Raw genomic sequence first — 23706 nt, forward strand, 5'->3', positions numbered from 1 at the left:
ACTTGGTAGAGGTAATTAAAATTATGAGGGGGATAGATAGAGTTGACATGGATAGGCTTTTTCCATTGAGAGTAGGGGAAATTCAAACAAGAGGACATGAGTTGAGACTTAGGGGGCAAAAGCTTAAGAGTAACATGAGGGGGAATTTCTTTACTCAGAGTGGTAGCTGTGTGGAATGAGCTTCCAGTAGAAGTGGTAGAGGCAGGTTCGGTATTGTCATTTAGAGTAAAATTGGATAGGTATATGGACAGGAAAGGAATGGAGGGTTATGGGCTGAGTGCGGGTCAATGGGATTAGGTGAGAGTAAGCGTTCGGCACAGACTAGAAGGGCCAAGATGGCCTGTTTCCGTGCTGTAATTGTTATATGGTTATAAGAGTTGAAATTAATGAAAAATTACAGTCATTTTAAAATATGCTGTTACCAAAAAATGTGTAACATTCTTGGCTGTTATCATTATTGCTCATTTCATTATCAGTCAGTAGCAGAATCACAAGTTATTGATAGTAAATATTAACAAATTCTCGATGGGACAGAAAAGACTAAACTTGTCATATCAATATCCGCAAGTATTTTCATACTGTAGTATTAATTGTATTTTCCCCTAACTGCTAAGTAGACAGTTTTGAAGAGTTTAAAAGATCAGATGCACTAGATTTATTTGAAAGAGCTCACTACAGAATAGTAAAGTTGATCATCTTACCTGAAGAGTACTGAGAGTTTCCTCAAAGGCGCATGGAGCAATTGTGCAAATAATTAATGTTCTTGCATTGCCCCCTAATGAGTTTTGCAGAATTCGAGTCAGTTTACTGTCCCTATAATTTAGAAATCTGATACAAATATAAAGAGAATTAAAATGAGCAAGCAATAAGAATGAAAGCACACAACCAGATCATGTGAACTGCTTCATTAGCGCAGCTTCTGCCATTCCCCTTCTTTTCATGTTCAAAGGTTGCTGGACCAGCAATCACATAAAATTAAGGCAGCAATTGTCAACTCATTCCTGGTCCTTTCCATCACAGAGCAAGGAGTCACCTTTGCATTAGCTGGAGATCCATGTTGGAACATTCCATAATGCACTGAGAATTTTCAGTACATATGGATTATTGCTTGGTGGGAGACCCCGAGAAGAACAAACATCCTAGCTCAATTCGCAACTTATTCTGGTGATTTCAGATGCTTTCACTCTGAATTCCAGACAATATTTCAGTAAAATCCAGTATTCATACAGGAAACTGTGCACACTAGGGGTAAGCCAGGTCAAAGCGGGCAAAATAAGCAATCTCCTCTGCTTTTCTGCCTTTGTCGAAATACTCCATGTCTCGGCAGGGTATAGACTGTCTAAATCAAGAGCAAACTCAGGAAGTGATGCAATAAGATCAGACCTCCTTTCTCCATACAGACCCTGCGTAACCTATAGAAATCAATTTGCTGAATCCAGTATGATTGTAGTTTATAACACCATTCCTTCCATTTTATAACAATACCGTAATCTTGGGTAATGGATAGTCACTAATTATTCCTATCATTTTGGCCTCAGTCATCTAATGAATGTCACATGAAAATTAAACCAGGTGTTTTACACATTTTCTTCAGACTCTCATAATACCATAACCCCAAGGGTGCTTGCTTTCATATAGCAGTTATTCAAAAGGGTAACAATGGATAGGCAGATAAAGTGTTTGGTTCTATTGCACTTAATGTCTACTGGTTTAAAAATATTTTTACTTTGTTAAAAGGCTGCTTTATTAAACCAAATATTGCAAAATGGGAAATAGGACTGAGAAAATTGTAACATTGTTTATGCGAAGTAAAAAAGAATGGGAAGATTAAGTATCTTCACAGAAATATTATGTTCTACAGTCAACCAAATGTGAGCAACAGCACCACTGCAAAATAATTTATATGTGCATGGAGGAGGTCTGGGTGGGTGGGGATGGGGGGGGGGGGGGGGGAGGAAAAGAGGTACTTAAATTTATGGTGCATTCCAGGGAGGGAATGGAGGTGAACGTGGAACCACAGGTGAGGAGTATGAAGCACCTGCAATTTGGAGATCAGGAAAGCAGGTTGGACAGATGTTCACGGGTGTCAATGACACATGAAGCCTTTGTTACACTGAAGCTCAATGAAATTTGAGGGGTGGGGCCAAAGAAAAACAGAAGTAACTACAACCTGAGGAATTTATTACTTACAAGATACTGTAAAACACTGATAAGCTGCTATCTGATTTGGAAATCCAGATGATTTACCCTCCCACTTTCCATGGCCTTCCAACTTTGTTAGCTCACTGAAAAATATATAACCATATAACAATTACAGCACCGAAACAGGCCATCTCAGCCCTTCTAGTCTGTGCCGAACGCTTACGCTCACCTAGTCACACCTACCTGCACTCAACCCATAGTCCTCCATTCCTTTCCTGTCCATATACCTATCCAATTTTTTTTTATTTTTTTTTAATGACAAAATCTAACCTGCCTCTACCACTTCCACTGGAAGCTCGTTCCACACAGCTACCACACTGAGTAAAGAAGTTCCCCCTCATGTTACCCCTAAACTTTTGACCCCTCTCAACTCATGTCCTTTTGTTTGAATCTCCCCTACTCTCAATGGAAAAACCCTATCCACATCAACTCTATCTATCCCCCTCATAATTTTAAATGCCTCTAACAAGTCCCCCCTCAACCTTCTACGCTCCTAACTTGTTCAACCTTTCTCTGTAACTTGGGTGCTGAAACACAGGTAACATTCTAGTAAATCTCCTCTGTACTTTCTCTATTTTGTTGACATCTTTCCTATAATTCAGTGACCAGAACTGTACACAATACTCCAAATTTGGCCTCACCAGTGCCTTGTACATTATTACTGTACTATCATACTGTGCAATTTCAGAAATCGTCATGAATTTTAAATCTGCATACATATCCTAGACAAACAAAAGGACATCGATTTACAGAAAGGATTGAAGAAATTATCAACAAAATATCAAAATAGGGGACTTCCGGTAAGATGGCGATTGTTTAGCTGCTCCGAACTTTTGTTCCGTTACTGTCGCTACCTTTGCATTAAATGTCTCCATTTCTTAAACCTTAGTTAGGAATTATTTCGGTATCTCTTACTTGCCTGTGAATATATCTAACTTACAATGTCTAGCAAGAGTTCTAAATCCGGGAGAAAAGAAACTATGACCCCGTCGGACGAGACGGTGGTTGCGCTGGGAAACCTCCGAGACGAAATCTTAAAGGAATTCAAAACCGCTTTCAAACAGTTAGAAAACAAAATATCAAAATAAGAGCCATTTTGAAAATATTGGCAAAAATAAAACAACTCAGATCTCATTTAAAATTATTTTATTTGAGCCCCGCAATTTGATTTAGAGCAACATGTAGATCAATAGTGCATTGCAATGTAGTTTATAAATATTCTACTTTGTTCATGTTCTGGGAAGTAGTAAAACACAGCAATATAATCATTATTCCCACATGCTTTAATGTTCCTTAAAAGAAATTTGGATGTTTACTTGTCAGGTTGAAAACAATTTTTGTGGAGTGAGTTACATCTGGCACAAGTTCAGAATGGTCAGACACACAACCTTCTGAAAACAATCTCAGCATGACAGGTATTGCCAGAGGGAGAGACTGTTAATTTCCCACGAGGCCACTTAAGGAAAAGCAGACTTTGGACAGGGCACACATAAATGAAACTGTCATTAGAAAAGGAACTTGTTAATGACACAGATCTGGAAGTTGTATTTGGGTTGGTTTTTTTGGTGGAGCTAGCTGCTCGTTTTGGTGGCCGTCTGGTTTTGGGTTGTGTGGGTGGGGTGGGTTTTCCAGTTCCAACATCACTCACTGTATTTATTGTTTCTCTTTATTGCTCAGGACATGTTTATATTTTGACTTTACGAATCTGTGTTTGCATCTCTGCTCCCAGACTGCTGTTGTACTGCTTGACTTTTTATATGCCTGCTGCCTTTTATGCATTGGTAGTTGATGGTGGCTGGTGCACTTGAGTTCGTGAGCTGGAATGTGGGGGGATTGAGTCACCCTGTTGGAGGGAGGAGGGTATTCTCACATATCGGGCAGCTCGGAGCTGACATTGCTTTCCTTCGGGAGGCTCGTGTTCGTTGTTTTGATGGCTCCCGGCTTCTGTCGGGGTGGGCGGATCAGCATTTTCGTTCATCCTTTGCCGCTAGGGCTGGGGGGGAGGGGTTCTCCATTCTTGTTGACTCAGGTGTTCCTTTTGAACTCCATAGTGAAATATCTGATACAAATGGCCGTTTTGTTGTTGTTTCTGGTGAACTATGTGGCACTAGAGTTGCGCTGGCGGGCCTGTGTGCCCCCAACTTTGATGATGTTGACTTTTTTGAGCGGTTTTTTTCCTCACTGCCAGACTTGAACTCGTGCTCTCTTGTACTGGGTGGTGACTTCGACTGTTGGTTGGATCCTAGACTGGATCGATCGTCCTCTGTTACCGGATCACCTACTGGATCTGCCTTAGCTATTCAATCGTTTCTCTCTAATTTTGGTATCCCACGTCTTAATAAGCTGGTAAGGAAGGCGGGCTCTGTCGTGGGCAAAGTACTGGAGAGTTTAACATCGGTAGCTGAGCGAAGGGCGCTGAGTAGGCTACGGTCAATTATGGAAAACTCTGAACATCCTCTACATAGCACCATCCAGAGACAGAGAAGCAGTTTCAGCGGCAGGTTGCTATCGATGCAATGCTCCTCAGACAGGATGAAGAGGTCAATACTCCCCAATGCCATTAGGCTTTACAATTCAACCGCCAGGACTTAAGAACTTTTAAAAATGCTATTATTAATGCTTTTTGAGATAGTGATTTAGATGCATATCATATTTTTTACTGAGTTAAGTATTGTATGTAATTAGTTTTGCTACAACAAGTGTATGGGACATTGGAAAGAAAAAGTTGAATTTCCCCATGGGGATGAATAAAGTATCTATCTATCTATATGGCGTTTCCTCCGTCCTACGGAGAGAGATTGTTCTTTTTTCTCACATGTTCACCATGCCTTCACTGGAATTAACTATTTCTTACTCGATAACCAACTTATCCCATTTGCCCACTCTTGTGACTATCAGAGTATGCTGATTTCTGACCATGCCCCGATTGCCCTCTCTCTGAACTTTCCTGGTCTCCCTCAGAGGAGTGGGCACGGGCGGTTTGATTCGACTTTATTATCGGATGATGATTTCGTAAAGTTTATTAAGGATCAGATAACCTTTTATTTTAACACTAATACATCACCTGAAGTGCCATCCCAGGTTGTCTGGGATGCCATGGGGGCATATCTGAGGGATCAAATAGTCTCTTACACAGCAAATCTCAACAGAAGATCCCATGCAGATCGAGCAGACCTCATTAACCAGATTAAAGATTTGGATCAAATATATGCCCAAACTAAGAACCCTGAATTATACAAGAAGCGCGTTGAACTCCAAACTAAATTTAACCTTCTGTCCACTCAACCTGTCGAACGCCAACTTCTCGAAAGCAAGAGTCGCTTTTACATTCATGGGGATAAGTCTGGTAAATTCCTAGCCAATCAGCTGAGGCGTTCCAAAGCCAAACAACATATTACAAAGATCCGGAAGGAGAACGGAGACTTTACATCGGATCATTTAGAAATTAATGACGCATTTAAAAATTTTTATTCTCGGCTTTATTCCTCTGAATCTCTGAATGACAATATCTCTGTGGATCAATTTTTACAGAATCTGAATATCCCCTCACTTTCATCTGATTTCAAAGCCAAACTCAATGCACCTATATCATCAGAAGAAATATCTTTTGCAATTTCTGCACTGTCCTCAGGGAAATCTCCTGGACCTGATGGGTTCCCTGTAGAATTTTATAAATCATTCTCTTCACTTCTTTCTCCTCAGTTACTTTCAGTATTATCTGACTCGTTTAATTACGGCAAATTGCCACCCTCTTTCAATGAGGCATCTATTATTCTTCTTTTAAAAAAGGGCAAAGACCCAACAGAGTGTTCCTCGTACAGGCCGATCTCTCTGCTCAATGTTGATGTAAAGATCTTAGCTAAAGTGTTGGCTCATAGATTAGAAACCGTTATTCCCTCCATTATCTCTGATGACCAAACAGGCTTTATTAAAAACCGTCTCCCTTTTTTTAAACATTCGGCGTCTATTTAATATTTTATACTCAGCTCCAACTGGGATTCCTGAATGTGTTATCTCCCTTGATGCGGAGAAAGCATTTGATCGTATAGAGTGGAACTACCTTTTTGCAGTCTTAGAAAAATTTGACCTCGGCCAAAGTTTCATCTCTTGGATCCAATTGCTGTACCTGTGTCCTACTGCTTCTGTTTTAAATAATTTTCAGAAATCCCAAGTATTTAATCTCAAACGTGGCACCCGTCAGGGATGCCCCTTAAGTCCCTTTCTCTTTGATTTGGCTATAGAACCTCTGGCGATAGCATTTCGAAACTGTCCTGAATTGACCGGGATTTGGAGAGGGGGTGTTGAGCATAAAGTTTCTCTCTATGCTGATGCCTTATTACTCTTTCTCTCAAATCCGTCTACATCCTTACCTCTAATGTTTTCACTTCTTGACCAGTTTAGCCAGATCTCTGGCTATAAACTCAACTTACATAAGAGTGAACTTTTCCCAATTAATAAAGAAGCACAAGAACTAATATTTCGTGATCTCCCTTTTAAAGTAGTCCATAATCAATTTACTTATCTTGGAATTACAGTCACAAGGAAGTTTAAAGATCTCTTTCGGGAAAACTTTGTCAATCTTTCATATGCTATAAAACAGAGTCTGGTACAATGGTCACCTCTATCTATGTCTTTGGTAGGTCGTATTAATGTTGTTAAAATGTATGTTCTCCCCAAATTTTTATACTTATTTCAATCTATCCCAATTTTTATTCCTAAATCTTTTTTTGATTCCTTAGACTCTATTATTTTGTCATATCTGTGGCAGAATAAGCGCTCTAGAATTAATAAAATCCACCTCCAAAAATCTAAAAAAGAGGGTGGCATGGCTTTACCTAACTTTCGCTTACATTATTGGACAGCTAATATACGTTGTGCTACCTTCTGGTCTTTCTTCCACGGCCAACCCGAGTGCCCTAACTGGGTGGCAATGGAGTTGAGCTCCACTAAAGAATTATCTATATCTGCACTTCTTGGCTCTGCACTCCCTAGCAGTCTGCCCAGATCAATAGCTAATCCTCTTGTTAGACACACTTTGCGTATATGGGCTCAGTTCAGGAAATGCTATGGTTTCCAGGGGTTTTCCGTTTCTAGCCCTGTCGCACATAATCACCTTTTTTTACCTACTACGTACGATTCAGCATTCCATGTTTGGTATAGGAAGGGCATTAGACATTTTGAAGATCTCTCCATTGATAATCGCTTCGCTTCTTTTCAGCAGCTCTCTGTTAAGTTCAACCTGCCTAACGCTCACTTTTTCAGATATCTCCAAATCCGACACTTTATTGCTCCTTTAATTCCTAACTTTCCTGAAATGCCTGCGAAAAATGCTATGGACCTATTTCTTTCCATTAATCCACTAGGTAAAGGTTTAATATCAATTATCCGAGATAAACTAGCAGCCTTACGACAGGCCCCTGTGGATAAAATTAAAATGGCCTGGGAGCAGGATTTAAATATCTCCTTATCCGAGGAGAGCTGGGACTCAGTTCTCAAATCGGTTAACTCAACCTCTCTTTGTGCTCGCCATTGCCTTTTACAGTTTAAGATTGTTCATAGAGCCCATATGTCTAAATCTAAACTATCTCGATCCTACCCTGGCATTAGTCCGCTCTGTGATAAATGCAAGAGGGGCGTGGCCTCTCTCATCCATATGTACTGGCTCTGTCCTAGCTTGGAGAAATTCTGGAAAGATGTCTTCACTACATTGTCGGGTATTCTGGATCAGCACCTGGAGCCAAGCCCCTTGATTGCTCTGTTCGGTTTTTGGGGCGAGACAGATTTATGTCTGGGTCCGACCGGGTGCCGAATACTGTCCTTTGCCTCTCTCCTGGCTAGACGCTTGATCCTCCTTGGATGGAGAGATGTTGCCCCGCACACTCATGCGCAGTGGCTTAACGACATTATGGCCTGCTTGGACCTCGAGAAAGTTCATTGTTCGGTTCTTGATTCGGATCTGGAGTTCCATAGGGTCTGGGGACCTTTTGTCGAGTGCTTTCATGGCCTTCCTCTTGACTAGGGTTTTTTTTTCTTCTTCTTCTTTTCGGTCCCTTGCTTTCAGCTCCCTTTTTTTTTCTGGTAGTGGGCATTGTTGTCCTCTATTGCTAAGTGTATTCACAGTCTGGGAGTTTGACTGTCCTGACCTGTACTCTTTGTATTGTGTTGTGGTCGGTCTGGAGTTGTTTTTTTTTCTTGTGTTGTGGGGCTTGGGGAGGACACTAGGCTTGCTTGTCTTTAATTTGGGTGCTTTTTTGTGAAATTCTCTTCCTTTGTAGCATATTGTTATTGTATGCTTCATTTTGCACTGTATTAATGCTCCTCATTGGGATTTGAGGTTTTTAATTTGTAAAATGTTTAAAAGGAACCAATGAATGATGGGTAGGACATTTTATCATTACATTGTCATCTAAATAGTAAATACAGTGGCATGCAAAATTTTGGGCACCCCTGATCAAAATTTCTGTTACTGTGAATAGCTAAATGAGTAAAAGATTACCTGATTTCCAACAGGCATAAAGTTAAAGATGACGCATTTCTTTAATATTTTAAGCAAGATTATTTTTTATTTCCATCTTTTACAGTTTCAAAATAGGAAAAAAGGGCCCGAAGCAAAAGTTTGGGCACCATGCATGGTCAGTACTTAGTAACACCCCCTTTAGCAAGTATTATAGCTTGTAAACACTTTCTGTAGCCAGCTAAGAGTCTTTCAGTTCTTGTTTGGGGGATTTTCACACATTCTTCTTTGCAAAAGGCTTCTAGTTCTTTGAGATTCTTGGGCCATCATACATGCACTGCTCTTTTGAGGTCTATCCACAGATTTTCGATGATGTTTAGCTCGGGGGACTGTGAGGGCCATGGCAAAACCTTCAGCTTGTGCCTCTTGAGGTAGTCCATTGTGGATTTTGAGGTGTGTTTAGGATCATAATCCTTTTGTAGAAGCCATCCTCTTTTCATCTTCAGTATTTTTTTTAAGACGGTGTGATGTTTGCTTCCAGAATTTGCTGGTATTTAATTGAATTCTTTCTTCCCTCTACCAGTGAAATGTTCCCCATGCCATTAGCTGCAACACAAGCCCAAAGCATGAACAATCCACCCCCATGCTTAACAGTTGGAAAGGTGTTCTTTTCATGAAATTCTGCACCCTTTTTTCTCCAAACATACCTTTGCTCATTGCAGCCAAAAAGTTCTATTTTAACTTCATCAGTCCACAGGACTTGTTTCCAAAATGCATCGGCTTGTTTAGATGTTCCTTTGCAAACTTCTGACGCTAAATTTTGTGGTGAGGATGCAGGGAAGGTTTTCTTCTGATGATTCTTCCATGAAGGTCATACTTGTGTAGGTGTCACTGTACAGTAGAACAGTGCACCACCACTCCAAAATCTGCTAAATCTTCCTGAAGGTCTTTTGCAGTCAAACGGGGGGTTTTGATTTGCCTTTCTCGCAATCCTAAGAGCAGTTCTCTCGGAAAGTTTTCCTGGTCTTCCAGGCCTCAACTTGACCTTATTGGAGAATAAAGTTGCAACGTTTGCTGTGTGGCCAGAACTATGTGGCCAGCCTTGTGTTTGCTATTTGCTATGTATCCAATAAATTGGCCAGAATGTAATCTCTGTATTGTCTCTGTACTATTGAATGCATCAGTGCCTTAAGAATGTAGCTAACAGTGAAAGTAAGCTCAGTGCCTTAAGAATGTAGCTAACCTTAAGAATGTAGCTAACAGTGAAAGTAAGCTCAGTGCCTTAAGAATGTAGCTAACAGTGAAAGTAAGCATGTAGAGATAACAGTGGTAGACAGGGTCGTGGAGTGGTGTGATGGTATGAAAACTAGTCAAAGCCGGGAAGGGGGACACGTGTTCCAAGGAGTAGACTAGACAGGATAATGCGATGGTGTGATGGTATGAGAACCAGTCAAGGCACTAGAACAAGTATATGCTAATGTAACTGAGATAAGAAAGAACTATAAAGAATACTATGAACTAGGCTCAGTGGACAATTAGTGACACGTTCATTAATTGTCTCAGCTTTTGTTTGCAAATAAAAGCTTAAATTTCTCGAAGAATCTTCTGCGTCTCCTGGTTATTTCAAGAAACCACGACAACCTCCACCGTCCCTGTTAACTGCCATTTCTTAATTACATTACGAACTGAGGAAACAGCTACCTGAAAACGCTCTGCTATCTTCCTGTAGCCTTCTCCTGCTTTGTGGGCATCGTTTATTTAAATTTTCAGAGTACTAGGCACCTGCTAAGAGGAGCCCATGGCTGCTGATTGTTGGGACAAGGTTTGAGGAGTCAGGGTATTGAAAAATCTTTGAAATTTGCATCACCTGGCCTTTCCTAATGATGACTGTGAACAAGCCATAGCCCTAACAAGCTAATTAAGGTCTGATACCTTAGTAAAAGTTATCTGAGAGCTCAAATCTCTTTGGGGTGCCCTATCTTTTGCATGGTGCTCCTTTCTTTTTCTCTCCCACTCTAAAATTGTACACAACAAAAATAATACACTAATCTCGCTCAAAATGTTGAAAAGAATGTTTCATCTTTAACTTTATGACTATTGGAGATCAGTTCACTTTCTACTAACTTAACTATTCACAGTAACAAAAATTTTGACCAGAGGTGCTCAAACTTTTGCATGCCATTGTATATTATCTACATTATATTAAATTGAGATGTTTCTTACCCAGATTGTCCATCACTAAGCTTCTTAATAACTTGACCAAGTATAAACAAACTACGGTTGATGTTGCATCCTTCCTTTAAACGGACACCTACATCATAAAGAGAAATCATTTGTTCATCACAGGAAAATGAGCAAGCAGTTTGAAGTAACAATAAGCTTCATACAAAAAGTGAAAAGCAATACAAAGAAGCTTAATGAAAACTGCAGGAGAAACTGCAATGGAATGGGGAATACACATACAACTTCAGATTGGACGTTAGCAATAAATTTTTCGTAATACCTGGGGGAAATAATTAACAAAGAATGTCAATAAAAATAAAAATAAAGACCAAGTCCAGTTAACTAATGATTCTCTCTGGCTTGGATTAAAACTTATACAATTTCAAGAACAATGTTTTCATATAAAATTTAAATTTTAAATTTCACACATAATACTTGGGATATTTGTAGCGAGACTCAGAGGCAGAAATATACAATTACTTGTTTAAAATATTACAAAATGTGATAATACTAAGTAAATTGGAGTATGGAGGTAAATTATCCAGTATACTACTAAAATTTTACAAAGTACCTTCTGCTCCTGTTTGACTGGCTCGTTCACTGCCTGCCAGATCGACCAAATTCTATGAAAGAAATTCCCTATTTAATTCTCAATTCAGTGCTGCAGACAGTATACAATGGTAAAAACAAAGCAGTTTATTCACCAATGTGATCAATTGAAGTTACAAGTGCTCATTCAATATTCAGTTTGCAAATGATTAAAAAATTCTTTCAACTGCAGCTGACTAGTTGTGACAATATCCTCTTCTCTTTATATGTAATCTGCAGATTGAGCTCATGATATTTTGTGGATAAGATGATTTAAGCTCAATTATCCCATCCACAAAATATCACACAGCAACAAGAATACCCCCTCTTTATACGGGGGGGGGGGGGGGGGGAGAATGACCTATGAGGGCAGAGCAGTAGCAACAGCCAGGCCAATGGTTCTACAGCCAGTTCCAAGGCTCAGCATGGAAGCATCAAGTCAGGCAGACGGTAGTAATAGGAGACTCAATAGTTAGGGAGACAAACAGATTCCGTGGCTGTGAAACAGACGTCAGGAAGGGATGTTGCCTCCAAAGAGCTATGATCCAGATGTCACAGAAAGACTGCAAAGATTCTCAAGAGGGAGAATGAGGAGCCAGAGGTCATGGTGCAGTAATAATAGGAATAAAGGAGGAAGAGGTCCTGCACGAGTCTTGGAAGTTAAAGAAAAGACTGAAGAAAGGTCCTCCAAGGCAGCAATTTCTGGATTATTCCCAGTGCCAAGTACTAGTCAGGACGGGAATAGAATGATAATACAGATGAATGCATGGCTGAGAAGTGGTGCAGGGTAGAGGGTTACAGATTTTTATCATTGGGATGTCATCTTGGGAAGGTATGGACCTGTACAAAAAGGATGGGTTACACCAGAACCTGCAGGAGACCAATATCCTTGTGGTGAGGTTTGCTAGGGCAATTGGAGAGGCTTTAAACTAAGTTGGCAAGGAGATGAGAACCAGAATGATAAGACTGAAGATGAGGCTGTTGGTATACAAGTTGACACAGTGTTTAGTAAGACTGGGTTAGGACAGGCAGGGCAAAATTGCAGTCAGTTGGATGAGGTGAAGTGTAACATGGTGGCAAAATCAATAAAGCTGATGAATGCAGGACTGAACATGTTATATTTGAATGCATGCAGTACACAGAATAAGGTAGATGACCTTGTAGTGCATTTAGAGACTGGCAAATATGATGTTGCGAGCATCACTGAGTCAAGGCTGAAAAGATCATAGTTGGGAGCTTAACATCCAAGGATATACCTTGTATCAAAAGGACAAGTAGGTAGGCAGGAGTCAGGTGGCTCTGCTGGTAAAAAATGAAATCAAATCCTTAGAAAGAGTTGACATAGGGTCAGAAGATGTAGAATTCTTCTGGGTAGAGTTAAGAAACTGCACAGGTAAAAAGACCCTGATGGGAGTTATATACAGGCCCTTGAACAGCAATCAGGGTTTGAAATACAAATTACAACAGGAAGTAAAAAAGGCATGTAATCAGGGCGATGTTATAATAATCATGGGGGATTTCAGTATGCAGATATATTGGGTAAAAAATTAAAAAAAATTCAGGTTGGTGCAGGATCCCAAGAGAGAATTTGCAGAATGCTACAAGAGGACTTTTTAGAGCAGCTCATTGTTGAGCCCACTAGGAGAAAGGCAATTCAGGATTGGATTTAGTGTAATGAACTAATATGATTAGGGAGCTTAGGGTAAAGGAACCTTTAGGAGGCAGTGTTTATAATATAATAGAATTTACCATGCAGTTTGAGAGGGAGAAGAAACAGTCAGCTGTGTCAGCATTACAGGCGATTAAAGGGAATTACAGAGGCATGGGAAGAGATGGCCAAAGTTGAATGGAGGGGGACACTAGCAGGGATGATGACAGAATAGCAAAGCTGAAGTTTCTGGGGGCAATTTGGAAGGCACAGGATAGATACATCCTGAAGTAGTATTATTCTAAAAGTGAGAATGAGGCAACTGTGGCTAACAAGAGAAAACAAAGACAGCATAAAAGCAAAAGAGAGGGCATGTAATTTTTTTTTCCAGATATATAAAAGAGGGTTGATATTGGACTACAGGGAAATGACACTGGAATATCAGGAATAGGGGAAAAAGAAATAGCAGACGAATTTTGTGTCAATCTTCATGTGGAAGACAGTATAGCAGAAATTGGAGTGTCAAGGGGTAGAGAGATTTAATTGCTATTACTAAGGGTGCTTGGGAAGTTGAAAGATCTGAGCCCGATGGACGACGTGACAGCATTCTGAAAAAGGTAGCTGAAGAGATTGCAAATGAATCTCTTTCAAGACTCACGAGTTTCTGGAATGGATCTGGAGGACTTGAAAAATGCAAATGTTTTTCAAGAAAGGAGGGAGACAGAAGAAAGTAAGTTATAGGCCAGTTAGCCTGAGTTCAATGGTTGGGAAGCTGTTCAAGTCCATTATTAAGGATAAGATTTCAGGGCACTTGGAGGATATGGTAAAGTAGGCCAAAGTCAGCATGGTTTTCTTTAGGGGAAAGCTTGCCTTACAAATCTGTTGGCATTTTTTGAGAAAATAACAGGAAGGATAGACAAGGAGAGTCAGTGAATGCTGTGTACTTAGATTTCAGAAGGCCTGTAAGACGCTGCTGCACATGCAGCTGCTTAACAAGATAAGGATCCATGGTATTACAAGAAAGATACTCACATAGATAGAAGATTGACTCTTTGGCAGAAGACAAAGAGTCGGAATGAAGAGGGCCTATTCTGGCTAGCTGCCGACGACAAGTAGTTTTCAAAGGGGTCAGCATTGGTACCACTTTTCACATTATACGACAACAATTTGAACGATGGAATTAATGGTTTTGTGGCCAGATTTTCAGACAATACAAAGATGGCTGAAGGGGCAGGTAGTGTTGAGGAAGCAGATAGGCTGCAGAAGCACTTGAGCAGATAGGGAGAATGGGCAAAGAAGTGGAAGATGGAGTATAGTGTAGGGAAGTGTACGGCCATGCACTTTGGTAGAAGCAATAAAGGCAGAGACTATTTACTAAACAGAGAGAAATTTTGAAAATCAGAGGTGCAAAGGGACTTGTAAGTCCTCCTGCAGGATTCCCAAAAGGTTAACTTGCAGGTTGAGTTGGTAGTAAGGAAGGCAAATGCAATATCAGCGTTCATTTCGAGAGGACGAGAATACAAGAGCAAGAATGTGATGCTGAGGCTTTACAAGGCATTGGTCAGACTGCACTTGGAGAATTGTGAGCAGTTTTGGGCCCCCTTATTTAAGGTAAGCAGTGAGGGGAGAGGGACCAGAGGAGTTTCACAAGAATTATAATGAGAATGAAAAGGTTAACATATGAGGAGTGTTGAACAGCTCTGGTCCTCTACTTGCTGCAGTTTAGAAGAATTGCGTGGGTGGATGGGTTTGGGGGGGGTAAGATTTCTTTGAAATCTATTGAAAAATCTGGATAGAGTTGAGGTGGAGAGGATGTTTCCTAGAAGCAGGTGAGTCTAGGACCAGGAGCACGGACTCAAAACAGAGGAACGTCCATGTACGAGGTGGAACTTCTTTAGCCAGGGAGTGGCAAATCTGTGGAATTCATTGCCATGGGCAGCTGTGAAAGAAAATTTACTGAGTATATTTAAAGCAGAGATTGATAGGTTCTTGGTTAGTCAAGCTGTCAAAGGTTACAGGGAGAAGGCGGGAGAATGGGGATGAGAGGTATAATAAAGCTGCTATGATGGAATGGCAGAGCAGGCTCGACAGGCCGAGTGGCCTAGTTCTACTCCATGTCTTATGGTGATTATGTACAAAGTATTACTGCACCTCAATTCAGTGTGCCAGGCCCCCTTATGATCAGGAAACACTATTAATGACCTTCCTTCCCAGATTAAGAGAGCGTGGAAGTACTTGCTGATGGTTGCATAATCCTCAATCACCTCACAGTTACTCAGAAAATAAAGCAGTCTGTGCCTGAGTGAATCAGAATCAGGTTTGTTATCACTGGCATATGTCAAGAAATTTGTTTTTTTAAACGGCAAAATAACAAGGCAATACATAAAATACACTGTAAATTATAATAAGAAATTTATAGATGGTGTTTGAGCTGAGCCCAGCCACACAACTGTGGGTGTTGATAGAGTAGAGCAGGGGGCTAAGCACACACCCTTAAGGTGCGCCAGGGTTGATTATCAGCGAGATGTTCTTTCCAATCTGCACAGACTGGTCTCTCAGTGAGAAAGTCAAGGATCCAGTTTCAGAGGAAGTAACAGGATTTAAAGTAACAGGCTTTGGAGCTTGTTGATGAGAACTGAAGGTATGACTGTGTTGAACTTGTAGTCAAAACAGCATCCTGATGTAGGTATTGCTATTGACCAGGTGATCCAAGGCTAAGTGGAGAGCCAATGAGATTGCATCTGCTGTAGACCTGTTGTAGACCATTGGAGAGGGTTCAGAGAAGATTTACTAGAATAGTTCCAGGAATGAGAGGGTTAACATATGAGGAACATTTGACCGCTCTTGGACTGTACTCCTTGGGAGTTTAGAATGAGGGGGGGACCTCATAGAAACATTTCAAATGTTGAAAGGCATGGACAGAGTGGATATGGCAAAGTTGTTTCCCATGGTGGGGAAGTCTAGTACGAGAGGACATGACTTGAGGATTGCAGGGCGCCCATTCAGAACAGAGATGCAAAAACATTTTTTTAGCCAGAGGGTGGTGAATCTATGGAATTTGTTGCCACAGGCGGCAGTGAGGCTAAGTCATTGGGCGTATTTAAGGCAGAGATTGATAGGTATCTGAATAGTCAGGGCATCAAACGTTATGGTGAGAAAGCGGGGGAATGGGACTAAAGGAGAGATTGGATCAGCTCATGATGAAATGGCGGAGCAGACTCGATGGGCCGAATGGCCGACTTCTGCTCCTTTGTCTTATGGCCTATTGTGGCAATAAGCAAATTGAAGTGTGTCTAGGTCCTTGCTTAGGACCTCTCAAAACACTTTAACACAGGAAATCTGAATCTTCACTCTCAACAATTTCTCTTTAGGCTCTTTCCACTTCTTCAGATTCAAGGGATAACCATGGGCACCCTCATTGGCCCAGCTATGCTTGCATCTTCATTGGTGATGTACAAACGTTTGTAGAACAGTCCATGTTTCAAACCCTCACTAGTATAATTCCCAATTCTTCCTTCATTACATTGACAACTGCATTAGGGCTACTTCATGCACCCATGCTGAGCACATCAATTTCATCAGCATTGCCTCCAACTTCCAACCTGCCCTTAAACTCACTTGGTCCATTTCTGACACCTTCCTCCCCTTTCTCGATCCCTCTGGCAACTAGCTGTCTACTGATTTTTTAATAAAACAACCAATTCCCTCAGTTATATTGACTATACCCAATCTCCTGTAAAACTACTAATCCCTTCTCAGTTCCATCATCTCTGACACATCTGTTTCCAGGATGAGGCTTTCTTTCCCAGGACATCAGAGATGTCCTCCCTCTTCAAAGAGTAGGTTTCTCTTCTTCCACCATTGATGCTGCTCTCACCTACACCTCCTCCATTTCCCAGACATCCATGTTCACCACATCTTCCCTCCGCCTTGACAGGGATAGAGTTCCTCTTTTCCTCACCTACCACCCCATGAGCCTCCACATCCAACACCTCCACAACTTTCCATAAAGATTGTTCCCTAAATGATTTCCTTGTCCATTCATCCCTCAAGATAACTAATTTGTCCCACTAAGCTCCCTCCAGGTACATATTCCTACAAGCAACAGAAATACACTTACCCATTTACCTCAGCAGGTCAGGCAGCATCCGTGAGAAAAGAGTAGTCAACGTTTCGGGCCGAGACCCTTCCTGATGAAGAGTCTCGGCCCGAAACATTAGCTATTCTTTTCTCACGGATGCTGCCTGACCTGCTGAGTTCTTCCAGCGTCGTGTACGTAATCTTTGATCCACAGCATCTGCAGTTGTATTTTTGTGTACCCATTTACCTCCTCCCTCACCTCCATTCAGGCCCCAAACAATTCTTCAAGGTGAGGCAACACTTCACCTATGAATCTGTTGGTATCGTCTTTTGTATCCAGTGCTCCCGATGCGGCCTCCTCGGCATTAATGAGACTGACGTAAATTGGTGGACTACTTTTTCCAAGCGCATCCATTGCAACCACCAAGCGCAAAATATCCCAATGGCCAAATAGTTTCATTACTATCCCCAATCTGACATGTCAGTCCATGGCCTTTGCTTTTGCCGTGAGGCCAGTCTCAGCAACACCTCATATTCCATCTAGGTAACCCCGAACCGTCAACCATTTATTCATTTCCATAGATGCTGACAGGCTTATTGAGTTCCTATAGCATATTGTCTGTGTCCCTCTGGAATTCCAGCATCTACAGAGCTAGATGTATTTAAGATTGAAGTACCACAGGGCAATCATTGATGAGGCAGTTCACTCTTAGGGGCTGGTATGACAGCTGTTCTTCTGAAGCAGGTGGGTAGCTCTGAATGCAGCAGCGAGATTGAAGATGCTCTTGTAGACTCCTGCCATTTAGTTGGCACAAGCTTCAGAGCCTCACCAGGTACACCATCAGGCCAGACGCCTTATGAATGAATGTTGACCCTCTTAAATGATTTTCTGTCATTGGCCTCCAAGACAGATCACAGGGTCACCAGATGCGGCAGGGATTCGCAAAGGGGTCATTTTGTTCTCCCTTTCAAAGCATGAATAGAAAGCATTCAGCTCATCTGGGAGTGAAGCATTACTGCCATACATGGTGTTAAGCTTTTGCTTTGTAGGAAGTAATGGTTTCAAAGGTACAAATTAATGTCAGAAATGTATACAATATACATCCTTAAATGCTTTTCCTTTGCAACCATCCCCGAAAACAGAGAAGTGCCCTAAAGAACAAATGACAGTCAAATGTCAGAACCCCAAAGACCACCCCCCCCCCCGCACACAAATGACAGCAAGCAACAATCCCCTATCTCCCCACCGGCAAAAAAAACACCGGCACCTGCCACCAAGGACTCAAGCATAAGCAACAGCAAAAACACAGACTTGCAATTACCACAAAGTCTTCACAATTCACCCGGTATTTGACATACCATAGGCTCTCTCTTTCCCAATAAGGCAGAAAGAGCTGTCTCCATTTTCCCAGCAAGCAGAGAGACATAACACACAACTCGCTGGTTTACGATGTTAAAAGTCCACCACGTTGCTTCTTGAATTCTGTGCCCAAAAATCTGGGCACACAACTGCAGATATTCTGACTCCCCCGATCTCCTGTCATAACACTGACCCTCAATCCACCCGTCTCCAGAGCCCCAAGATCCTAGGCATCCCAATCTGAGCCTGACTCTTAGGCCGAGCCCTTGGCATGCCGAACAACAACGGCCGGTTATGAAACCCTGAGAGCGGGTCCCATTCTCACAAAGAACCATAGTCAGCGTGTAACTCCAGTTCAGGGTCTTCAAAAGAACCCTGAAAGGGGAAAATAAAGATAGTAAAGCTGGAAATAGAGCTGCTGCCAAAGATGCAAGCAAAGGAGTCATCATTTAGTGCCATCATCACTCCACCTTCCTACAAACCCTGCCAGAGCTGACATGCATCCAATTCAGCCTCGGACTAGAATTGTTATCCCCTTAAAATAGCCTTCTGTAGAACTTCTTGTATCATTCTAATCACCGGTGTTGAATGGCACAGGATCTAGCCCTCAGCAGAGTAAATTACCTGGTTCATCCACAACATTTGGTTTGGGTATATCCAGTATGTTCTCAAAGGCACATACTCATCCACACAAGTCATGATGAAATCAGTGACAAATGTGCAATACTCATTCAGACTCTAAGATGAATCCCTGAATATTGTCCACTCAAGGCAGTCCTGTCAGCATCCCTCCGCCTCCCTCAACCATACCTTCCTGGTCCTGATTACGTTGCTCAGTTCCTCTAGTGTGTGCTTGATTTTGGCCTGACGTGGAATGTACACGGCTACCAGGATGGCAGAAAATTTCCTTGGCAGATAAAATAGATGACAATTTGATCGCTAAATGTTTTGTTCCAAATCAGGTGAGCAGGACAAAGACAAAACCACCACATTTATGCACCATGAGTTAATCATAACGCATACTCCATGTCATCTATTTTTAAAAGCCTCAGCTGTCCTGCCTTTGCAGAGAATCATAAGCCATTGAGCTGCAGCAATGCGTCTAAAATGGCCGGGGATAGCCATGTTTTCATGAAGCCAAGTATACAGCAGCCCCTTATGTCCCTCTGGGACAGCAATTTTGCTCTAAATTCACCCTCAGAGTGAAGCAACACATTATATTAAGTCAACCTGATGGCATGAATATTGTTTTCTTCCAGTAAAAAAAATTCCTCCCCCTCCCCTCTTCTTCTATTCCCACTCTGGCCTCTTAACTCTCCTCACTTGCCTATCACCACTCTGCATCCCCTCCTCCTTTCCTTTCTCCTATAGTCCTCTCTGCTCCCCTATCAGATTCCTTATCCTCCAGCCCTTTATCTTTATAATCCACCTGACTTCACCTATCACCTTCAAGCTATCCTTCCCCCACCTTTTTATTCTGGTGTCTTCCCCCTTCCTTTTCAATCTTGAAAACTATTTATCCATTTCCATCGATGCTACCTACTGAGTTCCTCCAGCATTTTGTGTGCGCTTTCCAGCATCTGCAAACTTTCTTATGCGTATAAATTGCAGAGAGAGTCCAGGTCCTTGCTTAGGCAGGAGTTAATTCTAGCCATGATCAACTCCTCAGAGCTCTTAATCACCATAGATGAATGCAACTGGGCATAGTTGTTAAGGAAGCTCACCCTGCTCATCTTGGACACCAATATGATTGAAGCCTTTTTGAAACAGGTTGAAACCCCGACAGCATTAGTATGAGATTGAAGATATCCTTCAACACTTAGTTGGCACAGGTTTTCAGTGCCCTGCCAAGTACACCATCAGGGCCTCACACCTTGAGAAGGCTCACCCTCTCCAAACATGTTCAGACGTCAGCCTCCGAGACAGGTATCACATGGTCACCAGATGCTGTAGGGATTTGCACAGATGTAGTTTTATTCTTCCTTTCAAAGTGCGCATGAAAGACGTTGAGATCATCTGGGAATCAAAGGTTTTGCCTTGTAGGAAGTGATGGCCTGCAAACTCTGTCAGAGCTCACATTCATCCAAGTTCATCTCCAACTTCACTCAATTGCTTTTTTTTTTATTCTTAAGATAGTCTATAAGGCCTGGATAACATTCAGGCCTGGGCTGATAAGTGGCTTATAATATGCCGACAAAAGCGGCAAAGGTCCCCTATAACACAGGAGTCTAACTGCCACAAGTGATTTACACCTCTGACATTCAGTATTGACGAGTCTTGCTCTGTTTTGAACAGAAACAGATAAGGTTAGTGGCCATGACTAAAAGAGCTAGTCAGGAGGTGTATATCCTGCAGTGAGCAAATTGTCTCCTGACACATCAAACCCTGGGTGGATGAGATCAACTACAAGATCTAATGGCCAAGAAGGCGATGCTGCAATGCTTCATGGAGAGCAAAGAGCAAGACAAGGCACTATTGCAGCCGAGGAAGTCTCCAGTCATGATGATTTTTCGTACCATTGGACCAAGATTTGAGGCCAAGTGAGTGGAGCTGTCACAGTGCAACGGATTTTTCACTGTAAAACTCCTCCCACACAAGTTTGTCATTGTCAGAAAACAACAACCAACACTTTCTGCTGGGTCACACACTCATGTTTTAGCTTTACAAGTTTGATGGAAAAGAACTCCAAAAATCAATCTTAACAACCTGATAACAGCTAATGAAAAAATTTTAATATGGACTAAGTAAGATGAAAGGCAGATCTTCCTGGACTTAGCCCTGACATTCAAGGCATCATTTAGATCAGTTTTAAAGAATTTGAGAATGGAAATAAGGGAAATAAGTATTTTAGAAAATGCACCAGTAACATACAATTTATAAATGAAAACAGAAAATAATGTCCAACCTCACATCAAGTCAGAGTTGGCTTAATAATAGAAGGTAATGGCAAGAAAGCCCAGCAACCCCAGATTTCAGACACAACTGCTGGATTTCATGTGGAATGGAGTGGTCTGCTGAACGCTAGCTCCAACCAGAAATATATTGGCCCAAAGGAAAATGACATCTCTGGTTAAACCAGAATATAAAAACAATTGAATCAAAATGCAGAGCTATTAAGTTCAGAAAATGGTAGAGAACTCACCAGATGTGCAACCTTAACTGCTTCATTATTTTTATCCCTGCTTTCCACAATCTGAAATGGAAGATTGTCATTAAATTAGAGCACTTCAAAAACAACCAATCCTCAATTTATCCTTATATACAAATGTCTTTAGAGAAGGTTCCAGACCCTTCTGTGACAGTATGAAAATCTAAAATTCCACAGCAGAATAACACTTCAATCAGAATGTTTAGCTCTATCTGAAAATCTAGTATTAATTTGTATTATTTCTCCTTTCAAGTAAAATGGATACACCTGTAACGTATTCATGGCATTGGAACATGAGCATGGTTTAGCAACAATTGCATCGTTTCTCAGTTAACAGAAGTTGTACTTTTTAAAGATAGGGTTTCCTCAAAAGCCTCTGTTTAAAATTAGTGGCCATTATTGAAAGATGTTGCATAAATTGTATCAATTCAGTTAAAGTAGACTACCTATACATTCCTAACAAGTCAGAAACATAGTTTGATGGTTATCCCAAGTAAAAAAAACCAATCCAAATCATCAATGCTAATTGATACTAAAACACTAAAATTTTGGGACACCACAAGATCAAAATAAAAGGTTCATTGATGCTGCCAGTCAAAGGCATTTGCAGTACTTGCGTTGCATCATATTTCCAGCGTTGAATCACTTCTGTATTTTATAGTATTGTCTTCCCATCTTGTCAGGAATAACAAACAAGTGGGATTTTTTTTATTACTATAGAAGCAAAGTGCCCTAATTTTTCTGAGACAAAATGTAAGGATGGCTCGCTTGGAACTACTATAAACTACTATGTACTATAAACATAAACACCACAAACATAAACTATAAACATGTATGTACTATAAACATAAAGTAGTACCATAAACTACTATGCACTCGACATAAAGTTCTACTAAATTGCGCAAGACAGTTATAGATTAAAAATAAAGCCATATTCTGTGTTAAAACCTTCTAGAGCATATATGTCAAACTCAAGGCCCGCGGGCCAAATTTGGCCCGCGGTGGAATTATCTTTGGCCCGCGAGATAATATCTAATTACTATTAAAGCTGGCCCCAGTAATTGAAGCGCCTATGGCGTATGATATGGCTAATGCTGAGTTTATTCAGGTACCAGGTTTTCAGGGTTTTTAGTGTTTATTCGGCAGTCTTCTTCATAAGAAACGGAATTTGTAAAGTGAAACACTTTGTAGTTATAGCAGAGACTGAGACACATGAGAGCAGGCTGAAAAAACGGAGGCAACGAAAGCTGCGTTCGCACGCGTCCGACTGATCCGGCACGCATGAAGCTGCATTTTGCTCAATCCGGCCCATGACCTAAAATGAGTTTGACACCACTGTTCTAGAGCATTTAGAGAAATAAGTGAGATTCAGATTACCTGCTAGAGAGCAGTAAGCAAATCAGTTCGTCAAATATTATTTATGATTACATTAACACATCTACACAGCAGAAACAATAGAAAAGTGTATCATGGTCAGCAGTAAATGGACAGAGAAATTCTATTTAGTCATTACAAATATTTAAATCATCTTTTCTAATTCATTCAAAAGTAAACATTTCAGCATATTTCAACTGAAACATTGCCGTAACTAATCCTTTTGTTTCAGGTTCTTAAAAATAGACAGCATAATTATTTTTACATCCCAGATTGTTGATATTTGTATCTTGCTCTAGTAGACCACCTGCCATTCATAGAACTATGAATATAAAATCAGTGATCATTTTATTGAATTTGGTTTGCACCATTCAGCTTCAGACATGTCCTACTTTAGAATTACAATCACATTTCAAATGGATTTCAATAATCAATAGAACTCTGACTTACAACGCATATTCTTTTCCACAACTGAACCAACAAATCTAGATTGTAGATAATATTATCTTACCACTCTAAAAATTGTATGTGATCGGCTACTACGTTCATTCATCTTTGTTTCCCCATAATGCCGGTTTCCTACAAAGAAAAGAAAATTTTAAAATTGACAAAACAGTTCCGTTGGAAAT

At 40.9% G+C, this 23706-nt stretch overlaps 1 protein-coding gene across 6 annotated transcripts in view; it reads right to left on the reverse strand.

Annotated features, from left to right (window-relative positions):
* Positions 1-23706, reverse strand: part of cenpe (centromere protein E) — a 169106-nt gene that overhangs the window by 134142 nt on the left and 11258 nt on the right. For all 6 annotated transcript variants that reach the window (XM_073024450.1, XM_073024413.1, XM_073024458.1 and 3 more), the window contains exons 7-11: positions 23589-23656; positions 21698-21748; positions 11451-11502; positions 10880-10967; positions 702-828 (exon numbers count right to left, since the gene is read on the reverse strand). In XM_073024450.1, the coding sequence (XP_072880551.1) occupies positions 702-828; positions 10880-10967; positions 11451-11502; positions 21698-21748; positions 23589-23656 (386 nt within the window). The remainder of the gene's footprint in view (positions 1-701; positions 829-10879; positions 10968-11450; positions 11503-21697; positions 21749-23588; positions 23657-23706) is intronic.

The sequence above is a fragment of the Hemitrygon akajei genome, chromosome 2, assembly GCF_048418815.1.
Source record: "Hemitrygon akajei chromosome 2, sHemAka1.3, whole genome shotgun sequence".
Classification (NCBI taxonomy): Eukaryota; Metazoa; Chordata; class Chondrichthyes; order Myliobatiformes; family Dasyatidae; genus Hemitrygon; species Hemitrygon akajei.